This window comes from Cavia porcellus, unplaced genomic scaffold (genome assembly GCF_034190915.1).
Source record: "Cavia porcellus strain 051 isolate PalLab524CR breed Dunkin Hartley unplaced genomic scaffold, mCavPor4.1 scaffold_11, whole genome shotgun sequence".
NCBI lineage: Eukaryota > Metazoa > Chordata > Mammalia > Rodentia > Caviidae > Cavia > Cavia porcellus.
In genome coordinates this window covers 27971033-27989591 of record NW_026947494.1, presented here as the reverse complement: position 1 = coordinate 27989591, position 18559 = coordinate 27971033, and the positions used below count along the sequence as shown (strand labels likewise).

The window sequence follows — 18559 nt, the reverse complement described above, 5'->3', positions numbered from 1 at the left end:
AATTTATCCTGCAACTACCAGTACCTAGCTCACATCTCAATTTGAAAACCACAACATTAGATCTGTCTCATCCATCCACCTTACATCATACTTGCTGTAAAAACTAGTGAAATGCAAAATTTGTTCCAGGTGCATGTTTATGCATATGAAATATGGAAGATCCTGAAAATTACTGTTAGTCAGGAGTGGTGGTGTAGGTCTCCATCCTAGCACTCAAGGGGCTATGGTAGGAAGATGGATATGAGTTCAAGGCCAGCATGGACTACATAAATAAGTACAAGGCCAGAATGAACTACACAGTGAGGCCCTATCTCAAAAACAAACAACAACAAACCAAAAAAGAAAAAAAAAAAAAAAAAAAAAAACTCAACAAACTTAAGTTAATATAAGCCTTTTATTTTTACACTATGATCTTAGAATCTTTCCTTTTATCTTAAACTTGGAAAATTTTATTCAATTGAATAAATTTATAAAAAGTGTTCCTATATGACACTAAAAGCATTCTGCATGCTTTATTTCCATTGTTTATTTAATGAATAAAATAATTGTAATGATTCTTTTAATTAACTTCATCAAATACACTGTCTACAATGTGTCTAGGTCAAAATGCTGATCGCACAGTAATCCATGTGCAGACTCTGCCAAACTATTCCAACTTCAATATAATATGATGTTGTTCAGAATACAAGCTTCATGTTATGGAAAAGCAGCAACTTTCTTTTCCTCTGGGTGAGTCTGTGCACTCGGTGAAGGCCTTTGTTAAAACTCTTCTTCTGCTTGCCTGCTGTGGGACTGCTTGAGCTGCTGCAGGCGTTCAATGGTTTCAGAAATTGTACGCTCTCCATGGACTTTATTGTCCCTTGTACGGATATTAACAGTGCCGCTGGTCTTCTCTTTTTCACCAACAACTAAGACAGAAAGCAAAAAGCTTTGTGAGAATCTAAAGACATGGAAAGATTCACCTTTCACATCTAAAGAGAAATAATCCCAGCATGTGTGAACCATCATAGAGTGTCAGACACATTAACATACACGACATACATTTCTGAGCAACTGACTTCAAACATTGATTTATTAAAAAACACTGTGCAGTACATACAACTACTGTGCTGAAGGAACCACCTAATTCACAATGCACTTAAATCTAAGTCTCAAGATTTCAGCATACTTTTTCTTCTGGGTTTGGAAAATAGATTTTCCTTCTTACCTAGGATAAAGTTATACTGTGCTAACTGTGCATTTCTGATCTTCTTGTTTAGTGTACAGCCTGGATCCAGGTCAACGTCTACCATGAATTTAGCATCATGGAATTGTTGCCGTACCTATTAAACAGACAAAGAAGTAAGATTTGGATAATCATGCAAATAATTAAAATTAAATGCTTTTGAGTACACATAAACATGAAATATTAATTTGTGTCTTGGGTCCACACTTAAAATCAAAAATATATTTTACTTTTGAGAGATAATTGCTTTAGAAGATCCTTAAAAATCAGAATTCAATCAAATTAATCAGCTCACTTGAACAACACATTACAAAGGGAAAGAAATCCTTTTATAAATAAAGTCTTTTGTAAGGTTGCCAGGAAACAAATTAGCAGCCTCCACATAAGACTACCACACACAGTAACAGGTTGTCTAAATACCATAGTTTGCTTATTTTCAACTGGTTAATGTTTATCCATTTCTTAAAGACAGTGAGTATCTACGAAAAATTTATTTTGATGCTCTAGAATGAAGATTGATACTACAGCACTGTTCAATAATTAACTTAATTACCTGTAATTCTTAGTATGCATTTACTATACTAAACAGAACAGTGTTCCAATCTTTAAGGTGTGAATAAATGGTTGTCATGGCTATTTACACATTTGTTAGTAAGTTAATTTTGCAAGAAGGCAGACATTCTTGATACTAAACTCAAAGTTGAAAACCTGAAAAATTTTGCATTAAAAATGAAGCAAAATTACTTCATAGTGTCATAGTATAGCTTAAACTTTTTTACATTTATATTATATCATACTGCAGTACTTCGTATTTGCTGGTTTAGTTTTTAAAAATAATAAGATACACAAGTATATATAAAACATTATCTGCATGTGTTCTAATCATAGAATCATTTTGAAAAGTAGTAATATAATCCCATCAGATTTATCACAGGTGAAAAATACATAATACTGTCATGTTACAAGCAGCTGATTTACCAAGAATAAACAGCTATGAGATCCAAAAAATATAACAGACATTAATAGGAAGGTCATATTTAAGGATTACCTTTTGGGCATATTCATCACATGTTGGTCCTACTGGAACTACCATTACCTGGCAAGGAGACAGCCAGAAAGGCCTTAAAAAGAAAATAAAAATATTTGATGTGGATTTGGGTCCATACATTAGTCAAATACAGCACACTTCTCAGTCTGATTTGGCATACTTCTTTAGCATGTTTTCCTGAAACAAGGATTACTTTCAGAACTTGTAACTTTGTTTTTATAAACTATCCACTAAGATTAAAGGGAGGAGAACAAGGAGAAGAAAACTAATACTAATTAAGGAAAATCTGTACCTAAGATTTGTGTTGCCAAGCAAGTAGCAAAGCAAACTGATGACAGAGATGAGGCCTCATACTTCAGTACATCACATAGTAAACACCACACACTGCTGTCAGAGGGGTTAGCAAACTTAAACCACTGCACATACTGGTAAAGATTTTATTATTTATTCTTCATGGGGAGTAAGCATACCTATCCTCTCCTATAAATCTCATTTTCCTCAAAAAAAAGTTGTCCATACCATCACATATAATAAAATCAAATAAAACACAACAGAACAGAACCAATCAAAACAGAAGAACAGAAGCATGCTAAGACTTCAAAGCAAGATGATAAGAAATCAGCACTAGGGGCTGGGGATTTAGCGCAGCGGCATAAGCGCCTGCCTTGCAAGCAGGCAGTCGTGAATCCGATCCCTGGTACTGATAAAAAGGAAAAAAAGACCAAAAAAAAGAAATCAGCACTGGCTACTATAATGTCTCATCTTCTTCAAAACAGCTGTTCATACCATATAATAAAATCTTTTAGTCAGTTTACATTAATTAGACAAAAATGAGAGAGGGAGGAAGGGGGAGGGAGGAGGAGGGGGGAGGAGGGGGAGAGAGAGAGAGAGAGAGAGAGAGAGAGAGAGAAAGAGAGAGAAATTACCATTTGCCCCCATAGTTTTCAGTGAGGATAGCAATCATTCTTTCCACTGATCCCAAGATGGCTCGATGAATCATCACTGGCCTTTTCTTATCATCACCATCATGGCTATAAAGAAAAAAGGATTTGTTTTGCCTTGTTATATGTGTTTCCACTTACATATTCCTAGAGAAGCATATTCAGAGGAAATACCAGTAACTTACCTCACAAAAGTCAGATTAAACCTTATCGGCAACTGAAAATCCAGCTGGATTGTCGCACACTGGTGATAGCGACCAATTGCATCTTTTATTTGTATGTCAACCTAGGAAGCAAAGCCTGGGCTATCATAAGATGCTGATAGAGCTGCCCTCACCTACTGGGTGATCGCTGATATCCCCCCACTCCCTAATTACTTTAACATAATCTCTTCTCACCCACAAATGGAAAATCACATCACCCAGAAATAGTTTGTCACTGACCTTTGGACCATAGAAAGCTCCATCGCCAGGATTTAACTCCCACTTTTGACCAAATTCATTCAGGCTATTTTCAAGTTGCTAAGAATAAAGGAAAATGATTTGTATTTTTACTTATCTGCAACTTTCCTTCTTTTAATCTACTCTGAGATTAAAGATAGTATTATTAATTTCATGGATCACTATTCTCTGCTTTATAATACTGTCTACCTAAATGTACTTTCAAACATACCTCTTTTCAAGCTTGAAATTTGGTAACTAAAAAAAAAAAAAAACTCAAAAAACATTTAACCAATTCTAAAATACTGTAATACTTAGCTTACTCTAACAGCAACTAATTCTCTAATTTTCTTAAGCAGAACAAGACGATTTCAATCAAACAATATCCACATTAAAACCACCACTTACTTTCTCAGCTTGGTTCCATATTTCAATATCACCAAGGAATTTTTCTGGGCGAGTAGAAAGGTTCAGTTTAAAAGAAAATCCAAATACATTATATACTGTATGGAGAAAGTTCAAACAGCCTTTTATCTCCTCTTCAATCTTAAGAGAAAACACAGAAAAGAAACAGTGGTTGCTTTCACTTGCTTTTTGATTTTTGTGGGACTGGGGATTAGACTCAGGGCTTTGCACTAAGCTATATCCCCAGCCCTTTTCATTTTTGAGACAGTGTCAGTAAGTCACTAAGTTGCCCAAGCTGAGCTCAAACTTGCAATCCTTTGGCCGCCTCAGCCTCTCAAGCGCAGACTGCCGGCGTGCACCACCACACCCAGCTTCCCTTATTTCATGTTTCTTTCCAAGTATTTTAATCCGAAGGGTCTCATACCTGCTCCATGGCACAGAATATATGTGCGTCATCCTGCTGGAATCTTCGTACCCGGGTGAGTCCTGTCAGTGCTCCTGACAGCTCATTCCTATGCAATACTCCAAAATCGGCTAACCGAAGAGGTAACTCTCGCCAGGATCTTGGCCGATGATCAAACATAAGGCTGAAGAAAAAAAAAATGTGAAGTTCACTGATATTTCATTTCACAGGAGAGCTATGAGGCACTCTAATGTAGAGTGTTTGCCTATAGTATGAGGAAACTTAGGTTAAATCCTCAGCACCAAAAAGTAAAACTCACAACAAAACCTTTTCTACTACATATAACCATATGAAAGGCTATAAAAAAAATTATGGCTAACTAGCTATACAAGCAACATTTGTCAAATCCTGGGCAAATGGTAACACAATCAACTATAACTAAAAGAGAATAAAATATGTATTCCATGTAAACCTAGAGTTGAAGTCTTCTATTCAGTACTTCCACTAATCACTAATAACAGGAATGCCTTTAAGATTAAAAAAAATGAAAAAAGCCAAGAAAGGTGGTGCATGCCTACCTAATCCCAGTACTCTACCAGGCAGAGGTAGGAGGACTGCTAGAATGAGCCCAGTGTGGGCAACTTTTTATCCAAAATGTAAAACGACTTTAAAAACAGCCGGGGACATACTTCAGTGTAAAGGCCTTGGATTCAATTCTCAGAACCATTAAAAAGAACACTAATCATATACATGATTTGAAAAATAAAACTTGGATTTGGTCTGTTATCAGACCCCAAAGTGCTTTAGTTTTCTTGTTAGGCAGCAGCTGCTTCAGAACCCAGGAAAACTAAGAATAAATTCAGGCAATCCAAACACTGACATACATAACCCAGTTTCTTCACGAAGTTTCTTTATACTTCCTCTGCCCCGTGGGCCTCTTTATCAAAAGCTGTGAACACTGAGCTACCAATATCCAAGTGTATGTCCAAGTCTTCTCTGAACTGACTCTTCACCCATCTTTGAAAAGCAGAAAGTAGAGCGGCCTCAAGGATATTAACTAATTAGCTATGGGGCTGTGGAAATAACGTCTTTCTTTCTTTCGAGATGGTTTTCACTATTTGCCAAGGCTGGCCTTGAACTCAAGATTCTCCCATCTCAATCTCCAAACTACTAGTTCGAATCACAGGCATGTCATACCACTTCTTTTCATTTAAAAAAATAAATAAAAAAAGAAGAGCCTAGAGAATTCACCACACGCCACAATCTCCTTGCTTTACATTCGCCTTCTTCACTGCTCTAACCCAAGTACCACTCCAGAAGGTGTACAGATCTGGGGATCTAACTGGTCATGGAAGCTATTATAATACAACAGTAATGATATTAATAGTCTTCTGATTACATAATTTGTTTTTTAACAAAATTCTTTCACAAGAGATAAGGTAATCCAGGACTACTTGTAGCATATGAAAATCTTTAAGAGAAACTCTAAGCTGCTGATACCAGTGTCCCGGGCAGTTCATGGGCTTAAGAGCAAAAAGCTCCTTCTCCACCTCAAAGGAAAACATGTTTTCGCTGTAGTGCTGCCAGTGCCCAGAGGTCATCCAGAGTTTGCTGTTGTACATGTTTGGAGTGACTACCTCCTGGAATCCTCTCTTCCTATATTCACTCTGTTAGGGAACAAACAAGACAGACATACAGACAAATCAATGCTTATCCTTCTAGGGGAAGCTAAAATTTAAAGACTAATTTTATACTTCCTAGTGAAGTTCAAGATACACAAATGCCACAATCCAGAAATTCTAACTGTGGTATATATCAAAGAAGAAACTCTTATGCATGAATATAAGAGTGCTTATTAAATGAGGCTACGGTAGCATGGTCAGTAATATGGGAAAGTTAAAATTTGTATCAGTGTGAATCAATAAAAAACACACGCACATTGTAGTAGGTGTGTAATAAACTAATATGTAACAAGTTAAAATAAAGTGGATATGTACATATCCAGCAAAGATCACAACTAGTGCAGACTGACGCCTAAATGCATAAATAATAAGGGTACATATATGAGGTAGGTGTAAATGAACAAAAAGGGTCCATAGCAACTTGGAAACACAGAGGTTTCTCTAGGAAAAAAGGGGGAATGTATCAAAAAGAGGTTTCCTAAGTTTGTTTTTTTCTTTAATTGCACATGTAGACTTAATATCATAAATAATATGAAGTATATACAGCCCCATGTAAACATGTTAAACTGTGTGGTGAGTATGGATATAGACTATACTACTTTCTATATACAGTATATATATGCTTTAAATATTTTGTAATTTAAAAAGAAACAAGAAAACTTGCTTTCTCAAGGAAAATACAAACTTTTTGGTCAAACACAGCATAAATTTCCTACGTATATAAAGGGCTGCAGGTTCCATTTCAAGATCACCAGGTTCTCTATATATTTCCATGTATATGACAAAGTCATATATTAGGAATAAATGATTTTAGCAATTTATAAGACTCCAAATTTCCACTTTATCGTTTTACATCTTCTCAAATACAATTAATTACCTTACCTTTTATCACACCTTTTTAATCAAATTATCTTATATTCTAAATCTTCAAAAGAAAATAAAAAATATAGTTTACCCTAATGAATTCCATGAGTGTATTATAAATATAGGCCCCCTTCGGCAGGAAGAAGCAACTTCCAGGGCTGAGTTCATGGAAGAAATATAATTCTTGGTCCTGGGCAAAAGAAGATCAAAAGATTATATATAAAAAATCACTGACATTAGCTTCAGTACTCCTGAGTTCAAATAATGGTTATAAGCTCCACTAGTTTAACTAGGGCCAATTCTAAACAAAAAGAAACCATCCAGTGTTTCTAGAGTACAAGTCAATGGTATAACTGCAGATGATTAAAACAGGACAAGTCCATTTCTTGCCTATTAACAGTCCTCAATCCAGTCAGGTTTATCCAACATGGAACTCAGTTCAACAGTTTTCATACTTTTAATTCCTCAAAAGAATCACAGTAAAAGTTTCTCCTACATTCTTGCCCCACCCAAAACCCTGGGAAAGAAATCCACCAATAGATGCCACCATCCTCAGTGCTGACACCCAGTATCAGGACAGAACATTTTTATCAAATCTAATTTCCATCTTAGAGGACATTCAGAATAGGTGAAGAAAATGATACAATCCATCAGTGACTTGTATCTAGTTATGAATCAAGTTGATTAGTCTTTCTGGGACTCAATTCCATGTCTTTATAGTGAGACCCAGACAGTTTCCAAAGTTGAGTTCTTTAGCTCTACAAAATGCTGCTCTAGTTCTCTCTCAGTAAAAGTACTAGTTAAAAAGATTATGTGAACAATCCCAAGAATTTATAGCTCATGCAGCACATGACATCACAGGTACCAGAAATCTAGAGTATCTCTTCCAAATAAAATTTCCAGTTAAGATTTCAATCGTTAGATTTTAAATGAAATTAAAGCAATCTAGACACATCACTGTTCTTTAACATACCCTCCCAATTTTCCTATGATCTCGGTTTTTAGCTTCTTCTTGGAACTTCTCCCATTCTTTCAACATTTTGGGATCTGGAAATGAAATGCCATAAATTCTCTGGAGCGTCTCCATATCTGCTTTGCCTTCCCAGTATGTGGAAGAATTCTGAAAACAAGGATCAGCCATGACACAACATTCAAATCCATAAAAATCTCATTTAGGAGATGCTGTTTCTGATGAGCACTTTATATATTAAATTCATCCTACTCAGTATTAACCTGCCTCCTCTCCCCTTCCTATCTTTCCTTTACTATTACTACTACTACCACCACCACTACTACTGCTGCTAGGCTTTATAAGGCAGGATCTTGCTATGTAACCCAGCCTGGTCTCAAATTCAACAGTCCTCCTGTCTTCGCCTGCCAAGTGCTGTGATTATAAATATGAGCCACTACATTAAGCACATTAATCTTTTTGATAAGAAAAATCTGTAAGATGCACACATCTGCTGTCCTGCATTGCTCTGGAGACTAGAGGAATTGGACTCACTCTGCAACACAAGTTAGCTGTCTGTTTCCCTCAACACTTGCTCAGACCACACTTTCACAAACACTGACTACAACAGCATCTCACACAAAGTAAGCAAAAATGGAAATGAATCTAAAAAAAGTCTTGAAATGATCTATTTTCATTATTTAAAGTGCAATCTAATAATCACCATATTTATGAGCTAGTATAAAATTGACAGGTTCAGTTGTATTAGGAACTTGGGTAATTTAGGAACACATATGGCAAAGTATATAGTCCCACAGTAAGTTTCAAAACTTTTAGAGCCACGACAGCACATAACTGCATGACACTGTGAATTCCCCACCTTCTCTCATGTGCTGACTCCAGTGATAAAGTGACAACAAAAGTACATTACATATATAAAATACATATAAGATATCACAGAAAAAAATCATCTTAAATATGCAATGGCAGATAATAGAAACCAATGCAAGTTTAAACACACACACATGTACTTGTATGAAACAAACATATTTTATATAGTCTTAAAGTTACATTGCTTACTTTGTGTATTTTTAAAGATTTAATTTTGCCAGTGTGTCTGACATGAGGACCTCGGCAGAGATCTATCAAGGGGCCACACCTAAAGATAAAATGAAAAGAATTTTAACAAAAACCAATTGACATATATATAACAGTTGCATTTAATGACATTTGATATTCTCACCTATAGACTGTTGTGGTTGGGGTGTTTACTTTTTCATTCAATATCCGGCATTTAAATTTGTTGTACTAAAAAATAGGGAAAATACTATATAAAAATGATTTAAAGTACATTTACTAGAATATAGTGTATATATATGCAAATATGCCAATATTTCATGTCATAAAAAAACTGTTTCAAGTGATATTAACAACTGAAACTGTAGATCATTAGTTATGGTTCAACTTACCTTAAACATTTCCAGGAGAGTTTCTTTCTTAACTTCCAATCTTTCAAAAGCTTGCTTTTCTTTCATAATTTTCTTACATAAAGTCTCCAAAGAAGAGAAATCATTGCTGGACACACCTCTGAATGACAAGAAAACATAAACCTCTCTGTGTTCTACTTTAATCACACTACAGCTTTGAAAGACATTTCTTTAGAATACTTATTAATTATACCCTTTCATTATAGATTAAAAATTTAAAATAAACATTTGTCATAAAGTTTAGAATTTTCAGTGGCTTCTACTTGGTCATTGTGGTATCTTGTACACTAATACACTCTGCCCCTAACTCTATTAGCAGGTTTAAAGAAGAGGGTAAGATCAATGTGCTGTAGGGCTCTTCCTACATCAGTCTAGAACTGGAACTCATCAAAGCCTCTATTACTGCAAGTAAACTGCAATACTTCAAGTTTTAACAATTGTAATACTTGGTGACTATAAAGAAATGAACTTTGTATCTTTCTTCTTCCTTTGCTGAGAACTCTAAAAACTTAGAGACCCACAATCATTCAGATTCATTTCTCTTTAGTTACCCTTCTTCAAGATACATGTCGTAATAGAATCCATTTTCTATTGGTGGACCATAACATAAACATCCACCATAGACTCTCTCCATGGCTTCACCCATGATGTGAGCACTTGAGTGCCAATAAACCTGAAAATATAAAGAGAAACAGATGGTTTCAGTTTCAGCATATAAAGTTGTGAGTTAATATAGCTGTTAAGAGACAGATAAAATTTAATATAAATAAATCCAATATATAAAAATCCAAATTTAAAAATCTATCAATTATGAAATGGTCGTTAATCATACAAAATGTAGTTTGTTTCCTGAAAATGACTGCTACTCAGCATGTTTGTTTTACTAAATAAATAGCTCCTTGTCCCAGATGCTATGATCTGGTTGTTAACTGGTTATAGAACATGACTTACAAATTACATGTATTTTATCTTACTGGTCCAAAACAAACAAGAGGACTGCACAACACAGTAAAAAACAAGGACAAATATATGGACACTGAAATCAAACTGCAGTCTGTGGTTTTATGATGGTCATTCAGATGGGTCAGAATATATTCAAAGACATTTTTTCCACTTATATGGCACAGGTCATATCCTTACCCCAAATTCAATGAACATTGAACAGAAACTTACTGCTTGAGCTTCCTCATTCTCAAATTTAAGAAGTTCTAAGGTACAATCTTCCTCCAGAGGCCGGTCCAGGTCCCAAACAATTTTGTTCACTTTAGCAACGACAGTGTTATCAGCCAGGCCTTGACTTGAAAAAATATACACATTAACATGAAAACACAAAAATCAAAATAATAATCTCTTTTCATGCAAAACCTAACTTGAAAAGAAAACAAACAATCCCACCATATTTACCATATATTAGTACTCTATACATTTTTATATAGCTGTGTCTATGTTTCCGGAAGAAAATGGAAAAAACAACCAAAAAAAAAAAAAAAATGTACCCAAGAATGTAATTTGACTAGGGCCAGGAATTTAGCTCAGCAGCATAAGTGTGTGCTTGGCAAATGCCAAGTTGTGAGTTCCATCCCCAAGACAAAAAAAAAAGGAATGCAACTGGACGATCTTGAAAATTAGGAATACTATTATTTTACAATAGATGATATTTGATTACTTAGGTTTAGCAACATGGAATTGCTGATAACCATTTCTGGCAATTTATATGGTGACTTCATGTGGTTTAACTCAGTATGTAATTATAATAATTTAAACATAAATATAACAATACAATGAGAGAATTATGGTTTCTATGGAACCAAACTGAGTATTTGGTAAAGTAAGATAAAAGCAAGTCATGAAAAACATTGTCAATTTAGGTATGGATTAAACAACTTCATTAATATCTGGAAGGATTCTGCACTCAAGACTGCTTCTCAAGTGTGTTAAGATAATGTAAGAGCTATTATCAGTAACTGTCCTCAAAAACTTGGTCTTGTGTGTGTGTATGTATGTATGTGTGTGTGTGTGTGTGTGTGTGTGTGTATATAAAATTAATGAATAAACATGTATTTATGTATTTTAAAGTTAACATGTAAATTGTACATGACATGATGGTGAGCCTATTCTGTAAAGAGATACAAGGTCTTTACTGCCTATTTTTCGTAGATTTCTTCACTTAAAATTACACTTATAGGTTTTAGGCTACACAAAAATAGGCCATGACCATAGCCTATTGACGAATGATTAAGATATATACACATACATACATATACACACATATGAATTTATGCTTCTCCAACTTTATGATGTTCTGATAAACTGACCAATTCCATCAAAACAAATTAAGAAAACTTTTGCTCTATTATCTAGTATGGATCTTTCTCAGTTACTTCAAATAATTTCTTCCCAAACAACAACAACAAAATAATAATTTCTTCCCACCCCAATAAATGAGTTTTTAAAAAATTATCCATACATATTCTTGCTAAGTTGCCCAGTCTGTCGTCACTTGCAATTCTCCTGCCTCAGCCTCCCAGAGTGCTAGATTTACAGGTGTGTGCCTCCATACCTGGAGAACCCAGTTAAATTTTAGGATCAGGGATGGTTCTTTGGATTTCCATAGCTTATTTTATTCCCACATAAGACAATTTACCTTCATTTTTAATTTCAAAACTGAGACATTTAATTGAAAACTGATGAAACATCATCTACTTGACTTTGTAGCATTTATGAATAAGGCAGAAGGACTAACAATATGAATTCCTTTATTAAGAGAGGAAAGGTGAACCCTTTCAGAAATTAACTTTCGTTCCTAACTATAAAGCTCCATATCACTTTGATTTCTAAAAATCTCAAACAAAATGAAAATATTAAATGCATCATAAAAATATTATGCAGTTAAAACCAGAAATGATAATAAAAGAAAGTTTAGTTTAGTTATAAACCAAAGAAAGTCAAGATAGACGTGGCTTATACCTAATTCCACAAGCAATTTGATAGGGAGTAGTTCTCCAGGATTCCGCATCGACCTGTTTCCCATCAGGCAGGGTGACTTTAATTGGTTTGCTATCTTTTTCTGCCCTTTCTGCCAAAATGGAATCATGTTCTGCTTTAAGTTTATTATACATCTCAAGTCGTGTGTTAATATATTCTGGCCAAGGATTCAACTGCAAGACCACAAATGAGGAAATAATCAGTAAGTACTCATTGCATTTAAAAAAGAAAGAAATAAAAACAGACAACCTGAAAATATATTACTGATTCAACACAAGAATCATATGCAAAAATCACCAGAAATTACGTTAATCTGATTCTAAGTTGAGTGTAAAGAATTAAATGTCCTTTTCTTGTACTGTTTATTTAAAACTTAAAAAGCATAAATAACATAAACATCTGCATTGCTAACATCATTAAATTGACAACTATTATCATCTTGTAAACTACATTACTTGTAACAAGTAAGTTTTTCTATTCTAAGATACCTTTTTAACTGTTTTTTTCCCCTAATTAAATGATCTTCTAAGTATATCTGTAAGCAATACTGCAAATAAAAATTGGCTTTTCTATTTTGTTTCAGTCTTTTTCAGATGATAATAATATGCAGCTGGTCAGCCTGTAGGTCCACTCACCATCAATTATAAGTTCATTTGACTTAGGGGATTCCTTTCAAAGAATTTATGAAATTCAAAGAAGTTGTAATGAGCTTGTTTCTTGGAATATTTAATGAAAAAGTGCAATACAACTGATACAGTCTATACAGTTGATAAAATTAAATGAGATGTTTTATATAAAGCAGCCACAGAAGATCCCAAAACTATGGGAAAGAAAAAGATGACCAAAAATAACTCCCCCTACTGCCTGAGACGCTAGTCTAGTAGTGGTGAACCTATGATATGCATGCTATTTTTCTTTTAAAACAAAAGATGTTAATATATGAGTTAAATTCTGTTTGAGTCCTCTAAATTGTAGCCTTTTCTACCTATTCAAAAGCTATTTCCCAAGCTATCACACAACAGTACATAGAATTATACTTAAAGTATAAAAATGAAATTTGAAAACATCAATTTTACTGTTTACACAGAAACCTTAAAATTCTCTATCAATAATTTCTCCCACAGTTGTAGGGGACATAATGAATGAGGGATCACAGAGCTACCTGTAAGTAAATGGAAACAATAAAATTAGTAACTACATTGTTTATAAAAAAAAGCTTTTCAGAGTCAGTTTATTGCACTACTTTTAAAAAGCTCATCCTTTGTACTTCTACACTCTGGCAATTTTCTAAAGAGTCTCCAATAAAACAACTACAATGACCAAAGCAAAAAGTAAAGCATAATTTATAACACCTCAAGTTCAAAAACAGTAGAAAGACAAGCTTAACTGCATCCTAAAACAAAATACACAGGAACTGGATGGATTCTGGGCTGGCTTTTGAAATTCTATATCCTTTCAGTGAGAGTTCAAGGAACTGAAGCATTTTCTCTAGACCTGAAAGACCTCAAGTGGATTTGGCTTGATAAATCTAAATGAAAATGAGAAGGAGGACAAGGAACTGGACTTTCTCTGATTTCTGTTATATTCAGTATAAGCTCAAATATTAAGTCTCCATCCCTTAATATTTGACCTAATGAGTTATTAAAGTCTTTCTGTCTAATGTTTGTTCTCTGATTTTTAGTATCTATCCCCACCATCAGATCACCTTATTAGTTGTTTTCTTTTTGCAGTAACACCAGAATCTTTCTCTCCTCTTAGACTAACCTTTCCTAACTCTTCGAAGTCCCTGAGTTTTCTCTCTAATGTCGTCTCACAATCTTATGTAAACCCTTAAAATCCTTCAACACAAAATACGTCTAGGAGAGCTCTGTGCTGTCGACCTTTAACGACAGCTTCTGTGTGCTGACAACTTTTACCTCTGCTCGGCCTCCATCTCCAGAGCCCTCCTTGTTCTTCTTGCCTCCTTCCTTTTGCTTCTCCTTGCCAGCATCTACCTAAGTAAGCAATAAAGAAATGAAGGCTTTTTATTTTAATCTAACTGGACAGCCCATCATGATATTCCCAAGCAAATTTTAGAATGTTATTTTAGCATCTGCTAAAAAAACCCCAAAATAACAAAATTGACATTAAAAGACTGGAAAATTTTACCACTGGCAAAGTCAACTTAACAACTTCCAGTAAAGACAAGCCCTAAAAACATAGACAGGCATTACTTAACAGTGTTTTAATTCCTCACATTTTATTTATTTTAACAATTCCCGTGACTGTCACTTTAAGTGACCTGTACTAAACACATAGCCACAAAAAGCATGCAATTAACTCAGTAAGAGTATTTCCAGAAACACAATCACATCTCTATTCCACAAGTACTACCAAAAGACTGTGTTCATAGTACTTTGTTAAACCCTATAAAAGAAACAAATATAAAACCCAAACAAAATCTCTCCAAGGAAACTAAGGCCTAAGTGTATGATAAACTCCTGCAAGAGAAAAATTGTACCAACAGTATGATTCAATGCCAAACAACAAGTTGCTATAGGGACAAAGGGTAATGTCCTTCAATTAGTTGGTTTTTAAGAAAGGCAATGTATCTGAAGTGTGCACAGCTTAACATCAGAATGTTAAAAACAGAAGAGCCAGGTGTGTACAACACCTGGAATCCCAGCACTAGGGAAGCTGAGGCAAGAGGACAGAGTTTGAGCCAAAAATGGAAGGAAGTAATAGATGAAGGAAGTAAGCAGGCAAGCAAACTAGGAGGAAACGATTCAAGTTAAGACAGACTAGGACTCACAGCACTCAAAGTTATCAGAACACACAGGCTTTAATTAGAAGCAAGTAAAGTCATAGCAAGTTTTATAGTAAGTCCTGACCTGGGTAGTAAAGGAGGAATTTTATCTCATTTTGTGAATGTCTGATCGTTAACAATTTTATTGACATAACCCATCTAAATAAAGCATATGACTCAACAGTTTTCAATACATTTTCAGTTGTGCAACCATTACCAAAAGCAGTTTTATAGCATCATATCTCCTCCCTGAAGAGTCCCATCCACTAGTGTCCCTCCCTGCTCTCTCTTCTCCCCTCTCCCACTTCTTTTCTCTCCTCTTCCTCTTCCCTTACCTCCCCTCTGCTTGCTCTTCTTTCCTCTTTTGAGGCAGCTGTGCTATGCACTCCTGGCCTGGCCTCAAACTCATGATCTTCCTGCCTCAGCCTCCCAAGTGTAAGGACTTCAGGCACCACCATTTCCAGCTACTAAACTACTTTTTTTTTTTTTCTAGCTCTACGGATTTGGGTATTCTGGACACTGCATACAAATAGAATCGTACACTTTGTGCTTAGCACAATGACATCCAGATCACCATGTTGTAAATGTCTCAGTACTTTTTTAATTGCATATTACACATACTTCACTTTATACTGGTTTTGGTATTACTGACCAAACCCAGAGCCTCAAGAAAGTGCTCTAACAAGAAGCTACATCCTCACCTTCATTGCCTATCTTTCCATTCACTGATGAACAAACTAGTTGCTATCTTTTAAAACTTATAAAACATGATACCGTGGATGGGAGTGCTCAGTGCTAGAGCACTTGCCTAGAATGCTTGAGACCCTGGGTTCAATCTCTATCACAAACAAAGGAAACATAACTTACTTGTATAATTTAAAAATAAACTAAGCTAAAAAAATATGTCTTAATATTCAATTTTATACTGAGCTAAAAATATCTCCTCTACTGGAACCTGGATTTACTACAGTTAAGTTCTTTTCAGACTTAACAGATGAAAAACCAATCACTTAATATATATAACCAGTCACTTAATTACAAGTGTACCTGCACAGGTTTAAAAAGAAAGAGAATGAGTTTCAACACAAAAGTTGGGATAGAGAGCTGAACTATGAACAGAATCTACAGAATCACCTTCCTTAAGCACATTCAGGAATTGCTAGAGAAATGTCAGCAGGGCATAGCCTAAACAAATGCATGATTCATCCATGGGCAGATGATGGGAGCAGGCTTAGGAGTACTGGCAACAGATTATGCTGAAGAAAATTATTTATTGTTCGTATACCTGTTTCCAACAACAGAAGTCAGTTCATAACAGTTATTGTTAAGACTGATGGGTTAATGCACATAATACATTATACATAATACTGCATTATAAAACAGTGTCAGTCTCATATACACATTAGATATTGTGTAGGTATTCAGAAGGGAACTGAGGGGTCAGCTCAGTGGTAAAGTGAAAGAAAAATCATGTGTTTGTTATCTAAACATTGCTTACAATTAATGACATACGTGCAGGCTGGAAATAAACTCCAAAAGAAAATAAAATAAGATAAAAAGAATAATACAGCAGAATATTTATGGACATGGAAAAGTGTTTACTACGTCCTATTAAGCTAAAGAAGTAAAATACAAAATAGTAAGTACCTTTTCTCAGTGAAAAGGTCTATGCATAACCACTATTTATTACAAATTAAATTTACATAGTTTAGAGTGTGTATGTATTTGCATACAGATTTTCCACACTCAATCCCTTGAGGGATCAACTCAACCTATATATTTATTGCGAGACTTGACCTGTGGGAGTAATGAAGATCTCACAGCTTCTCACCTGGACAGCTGCAATCGCTTTCAATGCAACTCCACCTCAATGCCGACTTGGCCTTTACAAACATAATCGACATTTTGCATTTTTTAAAAATCTTTCATATGAAGAATACAAATACCCTCCTAATCGCCGTTTCTCCTCCTTCAATCTTTTCTATTTCAAATTACGTCAGGGACACAACTCAGTCTGTGTGCCTTTTCTCAGCCTTCTCTACCCTCACCTGGAAGCCCTGCCTCATTTACCTAGGGGTTCACTCTTTGAAACTCAATCCAAGGGAAACCTACTGAGTAGAATTAAGGTGCTACTTCTGCAATCCCCTACAAAAGATCACTATGACTGTTTTCCTGTTGCCAGAAATTCAAGTCCTATTCATCTTGATACCTGCACTGTCCAGCTCAGTGTGTGAACAGAATGAATACTTGGACATTTATTCATCGTAAAAACACTTGACTGGAAAGTGTGAAAATGACCTGGGTGATATTCCTAAAAGCTGGATGACATCAAGGGCAAAGTTTACGGGTGAAATGATCTGCGTGTACAAATGTGACACTACGCCTGGATGGAACTTCCATAAATTGTCAGATGGGGTCATCCGGTCAATTACACACACGGTGGGCAAGTTAGGTCAGACCCTGGGAACTCAGTATCGCCTTCCTAAAGTGCAGCTCTTCACCGCCACAAGATTTTGGGATTAAATACGATTCTGTCATGTTCTTCCAGCATAAAGTGGGCGGAAAACACGAGTTTGGGAGTTCTGAAATCTAGATTCCAATTCTCGCTGGGCTTCTAATTAGACTTGTTACTCTGGGCAAGCCACTCCACCAGGGTCCTGGTTTCTCCATTTGCACGAGGAAGGTCCTGCAGAAGAGCGGCAAAGTCCTACGTTGCTTTATAAAAGCAGAATTCCTGCTCCAGGGCGCCTCTAATTAGTTATGGAGCCCCAAAATATCCCCGACACACACGCACACACACGCCGCGCGCGCCCCACTGCCTGTCTCTCCACCTCCGGAGGCTCGGTCCTGCACCGAGGAAAGCTCCAGTCCAGCCTCCGAGCCTCACTAAGCCTACTCACCGGCTTCTCTTCACCTCCCATCTTCTCTACAGGGCCGCTGGCCTTCTCAGACATCAAAGAACTACCAAAAGACAGCAAGGACTGTCGGAGCAGGAGCGAAAGCCCGGACCCTGCGGACACGGCGCATGAGCCACGCATGCCCGGCGGAACCAGCTGATGCAATCGGAAGGCGCCCGAATCCCGCCCCTAACACGGGACCGGCTGAGAGCCAATTGAAAACTGGCGGAAGCGGCCTCCCCTCGCTAGACTGTGGAAAAATCTTTAAGTGACAGCGCTTCTAGGAAACCATTGCCTCCTTGAGAAACGCCTGATTGAAGCAAAAGCAGTACCTGCGACCCGAGCAGGACTGGACATTTTGCAACCTGAAATAACACGACGCGCCTCCGCTTTTCTTCCCCGTGACTTTTCGTTGCCTACCGAGGACCTTTCGGGCCACCGTAGCGAT

General features: G+C 36.1%; 1 protein-coding gene across 1 annotated transcript; it reads right to left on the bottom strand.

The window, feature by feature from the left end:
• Positions 1 to 380: 380 nt before the first annotated feature.
• On the bottom strand, positions 381 to 18301 carry Tars1 (threonyl-tRNA synthetase 1). The gene is made up of 19 exons (XM_003470180.5): positions 18115 to 18301; positions 14346 to 14423; positions 12412 to 12602; positions 10618 to 10741; positions 9996 to 10117; positions 9427 to 9544; positions 9201 to 9265; positions 9038 to 9116; positions 7982 to 8128; positions 7100 to 7198; positions 5963 to 6129; positions 4484 to 4646; positions 4063 to 4200; positions 3658 to 3735; positions 3400 to 3500; positions 3200 to 3304; positions 2274 to 2346; positions 1208 to 1322; positions 381 to 908 (listed from the first exon to the last, which is right to left on the bottom strand). Exons 1-19 carry the CDS (start codon positions 18250 to 18252, stop codon positions 760 to 762), a joined length of 2250 nt encoding a protein of 749 aa, XP_003470228.4. The 5' UTR covers positions 18253 to 18301; the 3' UTR covers positions 381 to 759.
• Positions 18302 to 18559: the final 258 nt, after the last annotated feature.

Bases quoted from the DNA above. Each gene is read 5' to 3' on its own strand.
- Tars1 (XM_003470180.5), bottom strand. From the start codon at position 18,252: ATGCGTGGCTCATGCGCCGTGTCCGCAGGGTCCGGGCTTTCGCTCCTG. The intron at 8,129-9,037 runs GTAAGCAATGTA...CCTTGTTTTCAG, and splicing joins AATCTTTAAAAATACACAAA to AATTCTTCCACATACTGGGA. The intron at 3,736-4,062 runs GTAAGTGGTGGT...CTTTATTCTTAG, and splicing joins TATGGAACCAAGCTGAGAAA to CAACTTGAAAATAGCCTGAA.